The following is an 18,409-nucleotide window of genomic DNA, read 5'->3' as shown; positions in this document are numbered from 1 at the left end:
TTTTTCGTATGTTCAAGTGAAATAAACTGAAAAATGAACTGAAAAAAAACTTTTCCACCTTGAAAAGGTGTGACGGTTAACGGAGGTGACGGATAATGGGAGGACGGATAATCGAGGTTCTACTGTATACAGATTTTTTTCAATTTTTTACGGATGTCATTAAAATTGGGCGATAAAAACAGATTTTGTCAATAAAAAACATTCTGTGGCCCCAAAATCGGCTAGTGACTTAGTATCACCGATTTTTCGAAGCTTGGCAGACGATGATGAAGTGCCATTGCCTTGCAATGCATCCGTATCCACGTTTGTGGGCATTTCTGTGTCACTGGAGTCGTCACATGATTTGCTATTATCCTCCAGTTTTAATGCATTTATCATCGCCAAGACTGGAAGAACCAATTTTTCCAGTTCAATCAAACGATTCGACAGATCAGCGCGACACGAGGAATTCATTGTTTTGAAGTTACATACGACAACAACAATAACAGTGTGAACAATGATAAAAAAAAGTCAATGAAATAACAAAACACGAGCGATAAATATTAAGTCTAGGGGGGGAAATCATTTTTTTCATATTTTATATCCGCACGCATCAAGTAATAACTAAGAAATTCAATGGTAGAGGAGAGGGGGGCTATTCGGATCACTTTTTGGAACAGGAGGATTACAGATTGACAGTTGAGCTGCATGATATACTTATACTGAATGAATAGTTCTGTAGCTTGCCGTATATGATATTGTAGGGCAAACTGCGGCGTTAGTGTGCTTGTGTTTCAATCTACAAACCCCCTGTTTTGGAAATCAGCCATATCGTCTTGAAAATGACCACGAATTGCCACATTTTATATATGGTTGGAAAGCTATTCTCCTAAGCTATCTTTAAAATAAATAAACTTTTTCTGTTGGTTATCCTGGTAGTGATTTGTGGGCCTATGTTTGGACGACCTCACAGCTCCATTCGGTACGTGTGGGGGTTATTTGGATCACCCAAATTTTGTCGCGTGTTTAGTATAAGAATGCACACTGAAACAGTATTTCTAGGAATTAGAGTTTATTTTCTGATATTTCAACAGTTTGATTGATACTTTTTCACTACAGTTTTGATGCGAATAGGTGCTTTACAAAGACAAAAACAAATGCGAAATTTCGAAAGAAAACACAACTTTCGCCGATTTGCAGCACACAGCCCACTGAATATATAATCATGTAGGTCACCAAATATGCGGCACACAACAACAAATTTAATGGCAGTTCTACGTGTCATGGTGTCTGTATCGTTTTGGAGATATATCGAGTGATCCGAATAGCACCCCTCTCTCCTATGCATGTAAATCCAAAATATCCATGTATGTTCAACAATATTCATCGTGAAAGACAAATGAATATTACTAAATATACATAGATATGTCAAATTTACGTGTATACGTATGAAAAATAAAAATAGTAGCAAATAGTAGTGAATCAAACCTTCAACCGTACTCTCACAATTCGAAGTAGGCAAACCGTCAGAAGTAGTACGTCAAAATTACAAATTGCCGAAGCGTGCCAAAGAAATTTTTTCATTGGAGGTAAAATGTTGAATTACCACCAATGTTTTTATTCGGTGTGCAAGGAATTGCCACATTCAAAGGGCACAATAGCACCAGTTGAAATAAATGACAGAAAACTAAATTGGTAGCGAATGCGCTTGGCAAAGGTTCGAATTCCATGATGGAAATATTATTTTTATTCTTAATGTGTTCATTCTTTTTCGATGGCGAGAATACCAATTTAGCTGTCTGTGATTTATTTCAACTGGTGCTGTTGTGCCCTTTGAATGTGGCAATTCCTTGCACATACTTCGTTTGGTTGCGTTCATTGTGTGTGATCACTTTGGTGTGCGGAAACACGATTGTGCATGAAACATTCAGTGTGATGACAACCGATTGTCGAAAAATGAAAACAAAATCAGAAATCGGTGCAAATCGTATCGTGTAATAGCCGAAGAAGGCTGAACAACAAATTCAATTAGCCTTTTTTCGTGTTGCAAAGATAATTCGAGATGATTGTTGTTAAGAATTCAATATTTTATGCCATTTGGAATTTAGATTCAACTCACTGTTCATTGCTGCAACACACTTGATGAAAATTTGAAAAAAAAAACAATAAAAAAGATTTATTTCTCACTAATTATACGTGTTTGGTGTGTTTTATCACTCTTCAAATGCCCTGTTAGCGGCTTTTTTCCATCGAATTCAAATTTATCTACCGAATAAAAACATTGGTGGTAATTCAACATTTTACCTCCAATGAAAAAATTTCTTTGGCACGCTTCGGCAATTTGTTATTTTGCCGTACTATTTCTGACGGTTTGCCTACTTCGAATTGTGAGAGTAAATTTGAACGATTTCGGTAGATAACGGTTAATATTTGAACATTTTTTGACATTACAGTCTAATGAATATACATAGATATTTGAGATTGACGTGCATACCAGTAAATTTGTGCAAATTGTATAGTCAAAAAATGTTTCAATATTCACCGTAATCCACCAAAATCCTTCAAAAGTGGTTCAAATTTTCGGTTGAAGGTTTGATTCACTATTATTTTTATTTTTTCAGAGTTATTTGCGTTCTGCAAAATCGTGTGGAGCCCCTAGTATTAAGTAAACTTCACTTTGTCGGACAAACAGAATTTAAGTGAAAAAAACGAATATTAACTTAATATATAAAATGAAAATAAAAACGTCTTTGATAGATTGGACGATGTTTAACGCTCCAGTTAGTCTATCTTTTCTCAAACGCGTTGTTAGATTAGCTTGAACCGTTGACAATCAGCTTTCATTAGACATTTCATGTTTGATCATTCGCTTATTCATAAATTAGGTAATTCTTTTGCCTAGTCGAGAACCAGTATTTATGTAAAATCGAACTATATTTCATTATGTATAATAATCAAAAGATCAGGTTTTACATGACTCTTCGAGTCATTTTCCTGCAAAACAAATCATTCAGCCAGTCTTTTGGCGGTGTAAATAAATAAATAAATATTATAATGATTTTGTCAGACGACAAAATCTCGAAGAAAAATGCGTCTGACAAAATCTGACATAGTTTTTGTATGAAACTTTTCTCGAAAATTTTCATACAAAAAATTTGTGGAAATATTAACATGATATTAATAATATCATCTTAATATCTTAAAATCGATATTTTTCAAATCAGTATTTTTTTTATTTTTTTATTAACTGCCCGCCATTTTTTAAGATTTTTTCCTGACAGAGTTTTCTAGTAAAACATTTTATTAAATTAAATGTAAATAGGCATATAATGAAAGCTACAAACTCAGAAAAAACTTCTTCTCATCAAACCAATACCAAAATATGTTTTCATGAAAAGTTATGAGCTCAATTCGAAAAATTGACTGGTCGGATTTCCGACCAGCGGCAATTAATGGGTTCAGATTTTATATATGGGTAAAGACTGAATACAGCCTGAGCGAAGAGTCTTTGACTCCCTGCATTTATCCAATAATCCAAAGATTTTATCTTAATATCAAAATATTATTAATATCGATCATTCAAGATTTGACTATCCATCATATTTGAGGAAATTATGTCCACTTGTATTTGGATATAATTTCATGGCATCATGTGCAATAATTTCCCCCGCGGAATTATGTCCATACGATTTGGATATAATTTCTTCTTGGACATATTTTCTCTAATCAAAATTTTTTCGATGAGGAAGTTATATCCAAATTTGAAATGGAATTAATTTCCCCCACATTCGGCCATAAATTCTCCATCAACTTTGTATGGGGGAAATTATGAACCGGGGAAAATATGACCGGTCACCGTGATTTTTACACATTTTTTGTAAATATAGCTAGTTGGTGATTAATTTTTGACCAGTTATTGCTTTAACTAGCTTTTGCAATGTATTTGCGAAAATTAATTGATTTTTTTATGTCTTTGGTCTCTACAGTAGAGACTCTACTAAATTGTAAATTCATAACTACGAACAGGGACTTGTTAGATTAGACGTAAAACTTTTCTTCAATATATCACCTCTTGATAAATTGAATGATGACTTTTGCAGTCATTGGGGCCGTCACTACAGTGTTACCGCTTCAGTTATTCTTTCATTTTTTTTACACATTTTAGTTAGGCTATATTGGACCGTTTACATTTCGGCTACCTACGCATTTCCATTTATCGGTTCGGTTTGTTTGTCTCAAAGCGTTTACGGACCAAATTCTTATACCAATCGTGTGAAGACTACTAAATCTAACTATTGTGTACTATTATTGTGTAAAATCATATATTCAGCCAGTTATTGGCGGTGTTAAATAAAATGGAAAATATTGTTATGGGAAATGTAAGCTGTAAATTTTTGGTGACACACTTGGAATTCACAAACATACAGCTATATATATATATTAAATTTCAGTCTACAAAAGTGGGTACTTTATTGTTTTTGAATAGTATTTTCAAGCTAAATATAAGATTTCCATAAAAATCAGTATTTTTTTTTATTTTCTCAAATTTCTTGAAATCTTTAAGATAAAAGCTAGTTTTGGTAATACTTCTTGGCTCCAAAACCGCGGATGAAATAATTCTTAAGTTGTCATAGACGTGAAAAAACAACACAAATAAGAAAAATTGAGTCACATCAAGAAATTCGTTCCCGCAAAATTGTCAAAACGGCGGAGATCAAAACTCTTTACCAATGAGCAGAGAATGCAAAACCATGAATGATTCTGAATTCAGGGTGACCTGAACTATCCCATTGTACCAGTTCGGCTCTTGTGCCGAGTAGAAAAAACAAGCGTCGGACTGTCTAAATCAAACTGAGATATTAAAACCAAATTTTCTTTTGAAAATATGGTTTTCAATGGAGAAAACAAAAAAAATCCTTCGATATTCTTGATTCACATTAATGCTGAATGTGCGTTCGGTTTGTTGATAGATGGCGTTCATACATTATCCGAAAGCAGCAGTATTCGTCGACTGGTAATGTCATATCACTGACCTGTCATAATCTTGCCGCTCATCTGTCATACAAACATGTATAGAAGTACAGAAAGATAGTTCAAACAATAAAGTGGTATTATTTGAATAAATATTGGTATTTATTTCTGTAATTTTAAAGTACAAGTTTATTGATTATATTTTAAATGTTAACCACAGTGAAGTGCGATTTTTCCGTTAAATTGCCTTGAATCATAGAATTTCATTAAAAACTCGTTTGTATGCTGAGCTTCATTTACGCCATTTTCGAACATTGTGCAGCGTTGCCAAGCCTTTTCAGAAGAAAGTTTAAATTCATTTGTAAAAACCAGTGTCATCGGAACCGATCTTTTATTGAAAGGTGATTTGTTTACTTTTTCACAGAAAGTATTTCTTCAATGTAATTTCCTTTCAGTTCCATAAATATTTTTTTACATATAAGTGTTGCTTCCACGTAGATGGCACTGTACGTCGTGCTATTATATTCTTCATCATACAAGACGCTTTCTGATTGGTCGCTGCAATTTTCAGAAAATTTTGATAAAAAACGCAAAAATACAAAAATCTGTGCAATCAAATTGACGTAAGAAGTATAAAAATTATGGGTCGAATCTTAATTATTTGTTCTTGTTGCTTTTTCAACAAATAAATGATTTCGAAATATAAATCTGTTGATTTGATAGTTTGATTCCGTATAATGGCGGCTAGATTGGTTAGCCAATCACAGTCGAGTTTCGATTAGTACAAACGTTTTTGCTGCACAAACCCCATATGTTTCGCGTCTGTGAATGAAATTTGTTGTGCGTCTTGCTTGTAGAAAAGAAAAATCCCAAACTAGTGAAGAAAAAAATATTGAAAGATCTTTCCCCAATAAGAAATTAAATTTTGACATATGTCAAGCCAGTGAATTTGTTTACAACAATTTTTGTGTTTCTTCTGTTCCAATTTTTAAGCTAAATAGTAATTGAATTTAGTTTGGAAAAGTGAAAAAAATAGATGTCTGTACAAATTTAAGGACTTTTGGGTAATGGAGAAGATAGTAAATACCATAATTTGTGAGATTTTATCCGATATTGTCAACACAGATTCGAATATTAGCAGCTGTGCCGTGTGAAGTGTTCAAAATTTTGAATTCAAAAAATAAAGTTCAACTGTTGAATTCAGGGCATTTTCGTTGAAGGCCATGAACTAAACAGTCGATGAAATATTCCACTTTTTAGGTTCAAAATATGACAACAAAATTCGTTATGAGAATGTTAAGTTACACAATTTCATTAGTGTTTTTATTTATTTCATCAGATACATATTAACTGGCCAAGAACAAAGGGATATGAAGGAGGATTTTCGGCCAAAGGCAAACCAAAAATTAAGTCTTAAGTGAACCGAATAAATAAGAAGTAATAAAACATATTGTAAAACAGCCAGCAAAGAAATAATGACCGGTAGGGGTACAAAGCGACGCGGTAGACCGCCAAAAACACAACAGTTGGAACGACAAAGTATAAAATATAGTTATAATGCCATGAGAAAACCGAAATATGTGACGGATTCACAATACAGCACACCAAATGCATCCCGTGCATCTTCTCCACAAGGAAGTGATAGTAGTCGAAGAGGAAGGCCATCAACGTCACGAAAAGTATCTACAAGAGGCCGTGGGCGAAAACGTGGCAGTGGCCATCATAGCTCAAGGAAAAGTGAGTACCGAAATCCATTGCTATAGCAATGAAGTTAAATGCTTAAATAACAATAACAATATTTAACTATATTTAGGTTACGAAAATGAATATCATTATGGTTCGGATTTTGGTGACTCTTCAGATGATAATGAACCAGATGATGATTTACTGTTATCGGCGAGTGATTCAGATAGTCTAGATGCTGAAAACGATAACAACGACAGTGATTTTTCTTTGAGCAGTTTCAGTAACGAGAGTAATGTAAACAAAAAAAGCAATCGCATACCAAGTCCCGATCCATTATGGTTGCAACCAATTGAATTGCCATCATTAATCTTACCCGAATCTTCAGATGATTTATTGATCCCAAAGCAATATGCGCTCAGAGTAGCTTCCATTTATGAAGTGTTTCGTCGCTTTAAGCAGCTAATTCGGCTATCTCCATTTCGGCTGGAAGACTTCTGTGCGGCTTTAATATCAGATGAGCAAAGTTCATTATTAACTGAAATTCACACTATGCTTTTGCGGGCTTTACTTCGAGAAGAGGATTCACAAGGCACACAATTCGGACCACAAGATCATAAAGACAGTATAAATATAACGTTATATCTGATTGATCAATTTACATGGCCTGAAGTTTTGAGAAGCTATTTAGAAAGCCATGAATCGTTTGATAAAAGTTCACTCAACATACTAACAACCAAGGATTATCCATTCGTTTGCGTTGAAGATCGGTTGACCGTTTTACAATTTTTGACCGATCAATTTTTGATAACTGACATCGTCCGTGGTGATTTGGCACGCGAAGTTCCAATCATCTACGATGATCATTGTCGAATTTGCCACAAATTGGGAGATTTAGTATGTTGTGAAACCTGTCCAGCTGTTTTCCATTTAGAATGTGTTGATCCACCATTGGAAAACGTCCCAGCTGGAGATTATCAATGTAGTTTATGTAAATTACAACAGGGTAAGTAGTTTATAAATTTTTTCTTCGTATTTCAAGAGAATTATTATTGTTTTTCGATCTTTAATTTTGCTTAGTTCCGGGTGTTTATGATTGTGTTTCAAGTTTGGAGAAGCAAGGATTTCTGTGTCGACATGAACATTTGGGGTATGATCGGCATGGCCGAAAATATTGGTTCATCAACCGCCGAATTTTTGTTGAAGCTGAAGAAAATGGAGAGATTTGGTATTACAGTTCTGTGGCACAGTTCAAGGATTTTTACTCCAAACTGGACGCCAATGGTATGGAACGGGCATTATGTTCTGAAATAGATGATTTTAGTGACGAAATCGAGCGACAAATGACCATTACCGAAAATCTGACGAATAAATTTAAGGGTCATAAAAAATCGTATTTAGAAATGGAAAATCAACAAATAACAGAGCGTATCAAGAAGCTGAAGGAAAAAAATGAAATAGAATATGAAAGCGACACGGAAAACAGCAAAAATGTGAAAAGTGATGACAGAAGTGAGCAAAGGTGTGAAGGAAAAGATTCCAATGTTGCTGATAAAATAAATGATACTGACCCAGAGCAGAACGAACAATCGCCATCACGAATTATCAAAAATGTAGTTTCAACGCGCTTGAAAACTGGCTCGATAACGCCACGAAACTATAATACGGATGATCTGAAACGGAAAATTCCGAGCAAGGATGACAGCGAAGGTGATACCCGTATGACACGGTTGAAAAATCTGAACATAAATTGTCCGTTTAAATTGGGACAAGAACAAACATTTAAATCATATGTAAACCAATACGCAACAAATGTGTATGCACTGAATAAACCACAACGTAATGAAGATCGTGACAAAAAGAGACCATTATCACACAAGTTTTCGCTCACACAAGCTTCAGAATTCAAATGGGGCGGTATTTTGAACGGTAACCGAAATAATGCTATACAAACATTACGTCAGACGATGATATCACTTGAACAAGCTATTTCTACACCCTATATGCATTCAAATTGGCCAACGCTCAAAAAGTTATGGCTTCAGGCTATATCACATTGCAATAAACCTACGGATTTTGCGAAAGTATTGATAATTTTCCAAATTTGTACTAAAAATTGCATTTACGTGAATGCTTGGCATGAACAATTGGCCCACATTAAACTAGAACGTGTAACATCAGCGGAACGGGATGAGAAGAAAAAGATCGAGAAACGAGAGAAACGAGAGCGTGACGATGAAGAAGAACGAAATCGACTCGCCATCAACTTTGTTAAATATCCTCTGGGCCAAAAACATCAAGTGGCAAAGCAAAAAGGTGAAGAGTACCGAATTCATGGTCAATGGAGCTGGCTTTGGGTATCTTATGGAAGACGACAAAATAAAAATAAGAAGTCGATGATTTATAAAATTGAACCGGCCCAAATAGTTTCACTAATCAAACACAATGACGCCGAAAAGATTATTACTTTGGAACCGAACACATATGACTACTTAAAAACACAGAACCAGTACAAAACCTCCATAAATATGCCGACAGAAATACATAAAACCGCTGTTATATCTATTGAAAACTCGTTCGATGAATTGAATGTTTCTGGAGCGCTGAGTGCAGAAAATCGTTTATTATACCCAAAAGTTGCGAAAAAATCCGTTTTAGATGAACTACTAAAACGTAGGGTTCAGCTAAAAACTGAAGAAGAACAACGTATTGAACGAGCAAACGGATCAGATACTGAACCCATTGCAAATCTGGTCACAAAACCTCGGGGCCGAAAACCAACTGACATAGAAAAATTATTGCGTCGCTTATGCGGAATCAAAAGTAACACCTCTTCAAATACGACAAGCTCTGCAGTTAATTCGAATCCACAACAAAATATTGACACAGAATTTGTGAATGAAGTAGCAGATACGATCGTAAAGGCTCGAGATAAATTCGCTCAATTAAATCGGCTTGGAAAACAGTATAAATGTTATTCAACATGTGAAGCAAATGATGTTTGTTACTCTTTGCAACAAATGAAAAAGGATGTTTGCTTTTCACCATTGTGCTTACAAAAAACTCGTGTTAAAGAGGAGCTCTTAATTGCTTTGAAAAAATCTGCATCTCACGGTGATACTGTAAAAGAAAAGATTATGAAAATCGTTAATCGTAAACCAGAAATAAAAATGAATTCATTGCAAAGCAATGCTGTTGATTCATCTACGGATATTAATCCAATTAAATTACAAAGGAATTTTCTCCATGCATTGGAAAAGAGTTGCGCTGGTAATATTGAGAAAGATGTGAATGAGTTTATAATTTCAACTTCTCAAGATGAAAAACTAGGAAGACATTTCGAAACTTGTAAGATGGAAATTGATGACAAGTATATCGACAACATTGATTGTAAAAACATGGAAAGGAATTCAAGTGATATGACCGAATCTATTAAAATGGATATGGATCAGGGTGAGACATGCCAACAAACAACAAACGCTGATTTAAATAGTGACGAGCACGAGGATAATACGAAGTACTTTATACCTTTTTGTTACACTTCAATTTTTTTGAGTAATTGTTATGAAATAACAAACAAAAAAACATATCTTTTCAGTGAACGAATGGGTACAGGACTGGTAGATGGAGATACAAATGATTTTGAAATGACGGATGAAAATTCTCGGTGAGAAGAACTTGTGTAAATCGCTTTGAATTGTATTTCTTAATAAATTCTAACACATTCTATTCGATTAATCGGTGATTTAGTGAAAGGCGTACATCAAGGCGCTATATTAAAAGCCAAGTTGCCAATAAAGCATCAACAATCAACAAGCACTCTGGAAAATGTTCCCTTGATTCTGATACTCATGAAATTTATTCAATCACAAAAAATCGTTTTAAAGATACATCATGTGGAGGCATTAAATCAGCGATTGAAACATCTACTTGTGATTTCAATGAACCAAAAATATTTATTCGACCAAACCGCCGATTCCCTGGAGTATTGAAAGTAACCAAACGGGAGTTTAAAATTGAAAAAGATTATACTACTGGGGGAAGTGAGCGCATTTTTTCAACAGATTCAACAAGTGGAAAAATTTATTTGTTGAAAATTTCCAACGATCATGACCCAATGAAGCCACTTAAACCAGAAGCATCGTTGTCGCCAATAAAGTATCCATCCATGAATAACTTTCTCACGAAAAAAGGCTTTAGATCTATTATGGTGCTTCATAGTTACGAGCTTAGGAAATTGGCACGGTCAGGAGGAAAAATGATGGTAAATGGCTTCAACCCGATGAGTAAATCAAATCTTACTGTATGGCCATACCCATCTTCACGGCCTTTTTTCAAAACGTGTTGGCTATTCCGAACGTTGAATGCTCGTACTCTCGCTACAATAGCACTTCAACTTAGAATAATGTGGTGTTGTTTGCGGTGGGATGATATGACAGCCAAACCACCAACCAATAATGGAAAAATTGTTACTAATACAGAAACAGGAATTGTTTCAACAGAAATATTAAAGCACCGCATTCGTGGCCGATTTTCTGAGAAAATTGACTACCTCAGACTGACGTTACTCATTCCATATGGATATGCCGACCCTCAACCATATAAAGGTATGTTAGAAGGTCCGTGAGATTTTATGAATAAACTTTTTATCTCAAAATGAAATTCTAGATACATCCGAAAATACACCAAGTCGATCTGGGCTTCGAAAGCGGAAACGACCTGAAACACCACAGAAAACGGAAAAACAAGTCTCCGAGGAATGGGTTGACGAAGATCAACTTCAACTGTGGGAGATAAAATTGTTTGGAGAGAGGTAAGACGTCTTTTTTGTTATTATTATTCTGCACCATACAGAACGATAACTTCTTTTTGGTTTATAAATATTCGAATATTATCAACTCGTTTGATGTCTCTGTATGAGTTATTTCGAAGTGTCAAAAATATGATATTCCTCCGATATCTCCAAATACTGGAAATTGATAAGGCCAAAAATCAGAGATTAGTACCTGGAGCCTGGAGTGATCGGATCAGATTTTTGTTGTATCTTTTAGCCAACTTCTAGTGTGCAATCCAAATATTATTCGGTTTTGTGGGGGCAAATTGAATTTCACCCCCCCCCCCCATTTCAGGGTAGTTTTCGTTTTCCTTTTCAATTTTTTCAACTCCCCTTGACCCCACAATCTGCCCACAACTAAAGGCCCGGAAACTGAAATATTATTGGTACACTAACAACCCCCTATCCATCGGTATAGTTCTCATTGGCATACGCCTTATGGCCCAAAATGGGACGATGTTTTTTTTCACATTATTTTCAAAATAATATTTTGGCGGACACTGCTGAATGCAGTCGAAAAATTTCCATATAAAATGAATTCGTCTGCATATAGCAGTAGCCGCTATATTCAGTCGGACTTTTTTCAAACAACTGCATTTAACCCTAACCGCTGTATGCGGATGATTTTTCTTTTTTCATGTTTGATTGTATATATTCACTGCTTCTTTATGCAGTCGAATTAAAAAATATATGAGAAAATGAAGTGAAAATCAATGTTAGATGGAATTATAGTCGTTTTTTTTATTTCATTGCATTTTTAGGCGCGCGCACGCCTTCACTTTCTCAGAGCTAAATTTTTTTTGACTGCATTTTACAGCAGAAGCTATATGTAGTCGAAAAATATAAATATAATAAATAAATATAAGATTAAAATTTCGGCTGCATATAGCGCCAGAGGCTATATGCAGACAAAAAACGAAAAATAAAAATTCAACTGCAAATAGCGGTTACGGTTAAATGCAGTTGTATGAAAAAAATCCGACTGTATATAGCGGATGTCGCTATATGCACTATGCAGTCTTTTCGACTGCATATATAAACGGCCATATTTTGGCTCACAAAGTTAGTTTGCATAAAAATGAACACTAATGATTCATATGCATGCAAACATCGAACTTGGTAATACATACGTTGAAAAAAAAAATGAAAAAGATTAAATGTGACCTACGTGGCTAGTCAGAACCTATGGCAACATGAGTTTGTACCACACTGAAGTGCGTCATACTGTAGCAAACACAGCTCCATGTTAAGTTGTTGTTGATTGGAGACTCATGTTGCATTTTTAAGAGATAACTTTTTCATGTTCCGTTTTTTCAACCACATATCTGTATTCCCATTATCATGCTAAGCGACACAAATATTTCATGGGTTATGTCAATGTTTGATTTCAGTATATTCCAACAACTAATAAATTGTTATAAAGAAATTGTCAGGAAAATGACTCTTCAAAAAACATGAAATTATAAATAAAGCAGTTTATTCTTTATTGGCATAAAGTAGAAACTAGTAGTTTGATATTGTAATTTATCTCCTTTAGATTGGAAAAATCATTACTTCAACCGGTTACTAGAACTTCTACTGGGAAGTTACCATCCACACGCACTCCGGATACCCCCGCGCAAAATCGAACCAATGCAATCAATAAAACTACTTCTTCATCATCAATATCAACTCCGAAGCAGACTGGTGTAGGTCATAAAACAAGTGCTGAAGAAATCAAAGAGAAAATGGAGCAAGAACTTCGCCTTCAGCGCGCTGAACATCACAAAAAACGAACCCTCGAAATGATGCATCAAAAAAAGGGTAAGATTTTCTAGACCATTTGATATCTTTTGCTAATTTCGACCCTGCGACAACTCTTTTTGGGTTTAAAGTTCATTCCACCAATTGAACTTTTCTAACATTCTCATAAAATGGATTTCGTATTTTTGAAAAATCACAGACAAAACACAATTCTATAGCATTTTTTGTATGAAAAATTTTGGAATGAATTTTGTCGTAAAATTTATACTTTTTCTGCACTTTCCTGATTTTTTTCGAATTTTTTCGTATGAAAGGTCTTAATTATTTTTCCTGCTATCCATTACTGAAACTAATAAAGTTGACACCATGTGACTTGTTTAATTTCCTTAATTTTCATTTACGAGCTTAAACGTACACTTAACCTTTTGATCGTCGTTCGGTTTTGCAACATATTCCCGTCGCTTACAGTGCCCAACATGTATTTTATATGAAAACTGGACTGTGATAAAAAATAACGATTTGGTCTTTTAAGCAAAGTTATAGTACTCTGTCCGCTCTACAACTTTACAGAAAATACCATCACGTTATCTCTTATCAGTTCCACGAAAAACGCGAATAATCGCTTCCTCATTTTTAACGGATTTAATTAAAGATATGAGATATCCAATTTTAGCAAAGTTGTAGAGCAGGTTGAGTACTACAATTTTTCTGAAGACATCATTTCGTTATCTCTTATCAGTTACGCGTAAATTTATAAGAAAAAACTCGCGGTTTTCGCGGTTTTTAGCGTTATTGATTAGAGATAACGAAATGATGTCTTCGGCAAGGTTATATATAGTACGCAAAATTTTCTAGAATATTGCTTAAGACAGATTTGCTTTTCTCTCGTCAGTAACGCTAAAAATCGCAAAAGACCGCCCACAATACGGGATTTTTGATAAGGTTTCAAATGATGAATTTTGAAAAATCAGTATGAAAGTTCAGTATGTTCCAAAACACGTTTAATTAAAGTAAAATACCCAACATTTATTATTTTTATGTGTTTACAGTAAAATCGACTCTTAAAACTGACAAATGAACTATTCGGAATCCTCGAAATCAACTGAAATTGCACTTGGACTTGATTGTTTTTGTTTCGTTTTGAAATCATATCTTTTTTGGGTAGAGATTTTCTTCAGAATACCTTGGCGAGTTTTTAAGAAACGGTGGAATTCCGTACATGTGAATTCCATATTGTATCGAACAGTTAAAATTGACTTTAATGTGCTTGTTTGAAAAGATGAACTTTCTTTTTTCCAAATTTTATTTACTCTGGCAAATATTTGCTCTGCCGGGGTTGAAGTACCGGGGAAACAAAAGACGAATTCGATTATTGCGGAAAAATTTGAAAACGGTACGTTTTCCCCTTCTAAAATATTAAAAATATCTACCCATCGTGCTTCTGATGGAACTTTGTTTGTGTTCCATTTAGTAATTCTATTCGCGGTACAAAATCGTTTCACACAACCAAACTGTTGAAATATCGTTGGCGATTGTGTCTCAGAATCAAACGAAAACTTTTCTGTTAATAATCTATCTTCAAAATTGTTTCACGAAATAGATCAGCCTTATGATATGTTATATGTATGATGTATGTGAATAGAAATAAAACCGGTCAACACTGTGAATGCCTCTAGTGTATCGATTTGAAGTCGTAATGAAGAGAATTAGGGAAAAGTATGAGAAATTCAAGTAACACAAGGAAAATTCCCAATTTTTCTGAGACACGATACGAAAAATGTAAGACAAAAAACTGGATCCGGGTCGAACTGAAGAAATACTAATGTCTACTTGAAAAATTGTATTTTTAAAAGAAAAATCATCAAAGTTCCTAGAAATCTTGCATTTTTGAGCAAAATACGAACAAGTGTCAAAAATCAGTATATTTCAGTATAGAACAAAAAAGGCCAAAAATCAGTAAGGGGAAGTCGTCTAAGATGGGCCATCGGGTAAGACGGGCCACCACCGAAAATTTTGACAGAAGTCATATTAACGGCAAACTGATCAGCATCATGTTAATGCACCATGGGTAGCTATGTTTTGGATGTGTTCCGAGGAGTAAAGAGATCCCCTATGTATGATAAAAAATGTTCGTTCCAAAATTTTGTGAAAAATCATTTTTAGTGCATTTTATTGACAAGCACTGTGTGATTTTTTTTGACAATTTTTGATATAATACATCAAACAGCTCCGTGACGCTTGCCCCCCCCCCCCCCCCCGGTTCCAAAATTTAAATCCGAGCACGGTTTCGTGTTCTACGTAATTTCTGCTGATTACTGCTCGCTCCGCAGAATTTCTGCTGCAACCGGTGACGAGCAGTAATTGCCCAAAGTTTCGAAAAAAATCCATGAAAATCGATTTTTCGCATATTTGAAGGTTTTGCCCCAAAAATTAATTCCAAACTAAATTTTCAACATTTTCATGATCCAAGGGCTGATAATGAAAGATCTAGGGGCCCTCTAATTTCTGCCCGCTCCCCACAATTCCTGCTCCAACCGGTGATGAGCAGTAATTGTCCAAAGTTTCGAAAAAACCCATGAAAATCGATTTTTCGCATATTCGAAGGTTTTGCCCCAAAAATTAATTCCAAACTAAATTTTCAACATTTTAATAATCTGAGGGATGATAATAAAAGGTCTGGAGGCCCTTTAATTTCTGCCCGCTCCCCACAATTCCTGCTTTAACCTGTGATGAGCAGTAATTGCCCAAAGTTTCGAAAAATCCATGAAAATCGATTTTTTGCATATTCGGAGGTTTCACGCCAACAGTCAATTCCAAATGAAGTTTTCAATATTTTGATGACCTGGTGGCTGATATTGAAAGGTCTAGATGCCCACTAATTTCTGCTTGCTTCTCAGATTTCCTGCTTCAACCAGTGACGAGCAGGAATTCGACAAAAATTGGAAAAAAAATGTATGAAAATCGATATCACAGTGCAACAAAGTTTAGGTAGGTCCATGTCACCAGCACCGCCAGTGCTGTTAAACCATAATATGTTATAATCAGTGCTCGAATAGTGCTGGCAGATACCACTTCCAGATTGCAAAAATCTTGTCTAGCGGCTGAACACGTATCGTCAATATTTTTTGAATACTTTTCGGTACATTCCCATGGCAAGTACATGAAATCGAATTTTTTTCATATCAATGTAGCTCTATGACTCCTGTTCGGAAAAGTGAATCACTGTCTTACAATTGTGGGGAGCGGGCAGAAATTAGAGGGCCCCTAGATCTTTCATTATCAGCCCTAGCGTCACGGAGCTACATCAAACGTGTTGTAAAAAGTACATATTTTCAGTGTACAATAATAATTTTGTTGTTATTTCATCATGGAAAAAAAATTGTCGTCATGAAAAAATGGCGTGTTTTGGTTAAGATTTCTTTTTGTTATGCACTGAAACTCTATTGTTATGTTTGAAAATCGTGTTTTAAGCAATCGCATAGCGTTTTAAAGTGAATCAATGGTATTTTTCGCCTGATGTTGGCCCATTGCGACCAGTTATACCAAAACTTTCATCAAAACGTCGTAGACGTCAGCTTATTAAAAGTGCGAAAATTACATTGCTGAAAGCACATGAATGAATAAAAATTGACAAATCTTTCGAAATATGGTGTTACTATTTCATAATTTCTATTATTTTCCAAATTTTGTGGGGTGGCCCATCTTAGACGACAAATTTTTTTTGTCCATTTTCAAGGTGTTCGGAAAATTTGCGATAATTTTTTTTTGCACTGCAAACGAATAACAACCTGAAATATGAAAGTCTCAAACATTATCCACATTTAAGACTTTTATAGCGGTCAATCAATGTGTGGCCCATCTTAGACGACTCTCCCTTACAGTTGGCAGCTTTATGATAAGAGATGAGAGATATCTGTTTTCAGCAAAAATGTAGTGGAGCTCAAGTACTACAACTTGGCCGAAGTCAACAAGTCGATATATCTTATCAAAGTCCAGTTTTAATACGAAATACACTTGGGGCACTGTATGCCCCAAAATACGAGCAACGCACATGTGTTCAGAGGCAATATCTCACACATGCTTAAACATATGAACATGAAAATTAAGTGGTGTTAAGCTAAAGGTTCAAGCTATCGAATAGTACTAAATTTAATGTAAGATTTTTGAGTTTTAGTACTTTTATTTGCAATTTAAAGTCGCCACGGAAACTGTATGCCCCAAAGACGAACAAAAGGTTAATGAAAAATCAACTGAGTTTATTTATGTGTTAGTGGCAATATCAATTTAATATGAATACACATACGTGATGACCGATAACGATGAATAACTGAATTTTTTTGAAGAAGAGGGGACAGAAAAATTGTGTCTTTTGACACCATTACTTGAATTCTGGTGGACTTGATGAATTCATTTATTATTTACTAGATTAGCCTGGCGTGATTTGCTACGCCTTTTTCATTTTCTTTTTTATTTCAAAATGCATCAATTTTGTGACATTAATAGGTGTGACAAAAATGTCTTTAAAATAAAATTGTGACATTTTGAATTTTTGTTTTATTACAATTTGTGACATTTGGAAATATCCCAAAATTGTACCAAAAATATGCCTATGTCACCCGTCGACCCAAGACCTTTCCATTGATGTGCCGCATGTCCAGATCGGACAACGCTTTTGGCCGCCAAGTCGTTTCTGACAGACAGACAGACACACATTCTCTTTTATATATAGATAAGTCTTGATTTGTCGTATATTTTTTTAATTTTAGATTCGACAAAAGCTCCAATAATTGCCCAACGTAGAATAATTGTACAAAATCCTGATGGCACAACAAAAGTAATTTTACAAAATGTTGTACAAACTACACAGGTAAGCGATTACCATGAAATATCCTGGAATAAATAAGTCACTTTAACCTATAATTTTGTTGTTGATAATAAAAACGGGAATACAGAAGTGTTTGAACTGAAGCACAACATGAAATTTGTTTATCGAAAACTCACCATGCAAAATAGGAATTTTGAATGTGGATTTCTGTGTATTTCGCGAAAATGATAAAAGATAATGAGTTATAGTGTTCAGCGAACTTCTAGGACTTGACCAATTCTATAACTTTGTTGAGATAACATTTCGTTATATCTTATTATTTTCGCTAGATATTGCTTCTTCGTTATATTTTTTCGATCGTGCATGATAACACC

General features: G+C 34.8%; 1 protein-coding gene and 1 long non-coding RNA gene across 3 annotated transcripts in view; one reads left to right on the top strand and one right to left on the bottom strand.

Annotated features, from left to right (window-relative positions):
- Positions 1–4,983: 4,983 nt before the first annotated feature.
- LOC129571885 (nucleosome-remodeling factor subunit NURF301) overlaps positions 4,984–18,409 on the top strand; it is a 27,655-nt gene continuing 14,229 nt past the window's right edge. For both annotated transcript variants that reach the window (XM_055451759.1, XM_055451760.1), the window contains exons 1-9: positions 4,984–5,351; positions 6,290–6,687; positions 6,764–7,639; positions 7,714–10,150; positions 10,232–10,300; positions 10,384–11,240; positions 11,302–11,446; positions 13,005–13,270; positions 17,977–18,077. In XM_055451759.1, coding sequence (XP_055307734.1) covers positions 6,426–6,687; positions 6,764–7,639; positions 7,714–10,150; positions 10,232–10,300; positions 10,384–11,240; positions 11,302–11,446; positions 13,005–13,270; positions 17,977–18,077 — 5,013 coding nt within the window. In that variant the 5' untranslated portion in view covers positions 4,984–5,351; positions 6,290–6,425. The remainder of the gene's footprint in view (positions 5,352–6,289; positions 6,688–6,763; positions 7,640–7,713; positions 10,151–10,231; positions 10,301–10,383; positions 11,241–11,301; positions 11,447–13,004; positions 13,271–17,976; positions 18,078–18,409) is intronic.
- LOC129571889 (uncharacterized) lies at positions 5,089–6,013 on the bottom strand. The gene is made up of 2 exons (XR_008688356.1): positions 5,757–6,013; positions 5,089–5,508 (listed from the first exon to the last, which is right to left on the bottom strand). It is a non-coding gene; the product is annotated as an uncharacterized LOC129571889 (long non-coding RNA).

This window comes from Sitodiplosis mosellana, unplaced genomic scaffold, assembly GCF_009176505.1.
Source record: "Sitodiplosis mosellana isolate CC-2019 unplaced genomic scaffold, AAFC_SMos_1.0 Smas_scaffold_3616, whole genome shotgun sequence".
Taxonomy (NCBI): Eukaryota; Metazoa; Arthropoda; class Insecta; order Diptera; family Cecidomyiidae; genus Sitodiplosis; species Sitodiplosis mosellana.
This window is presented reverse-complemented; position numbering and strand designations above follow the sequence as displayed.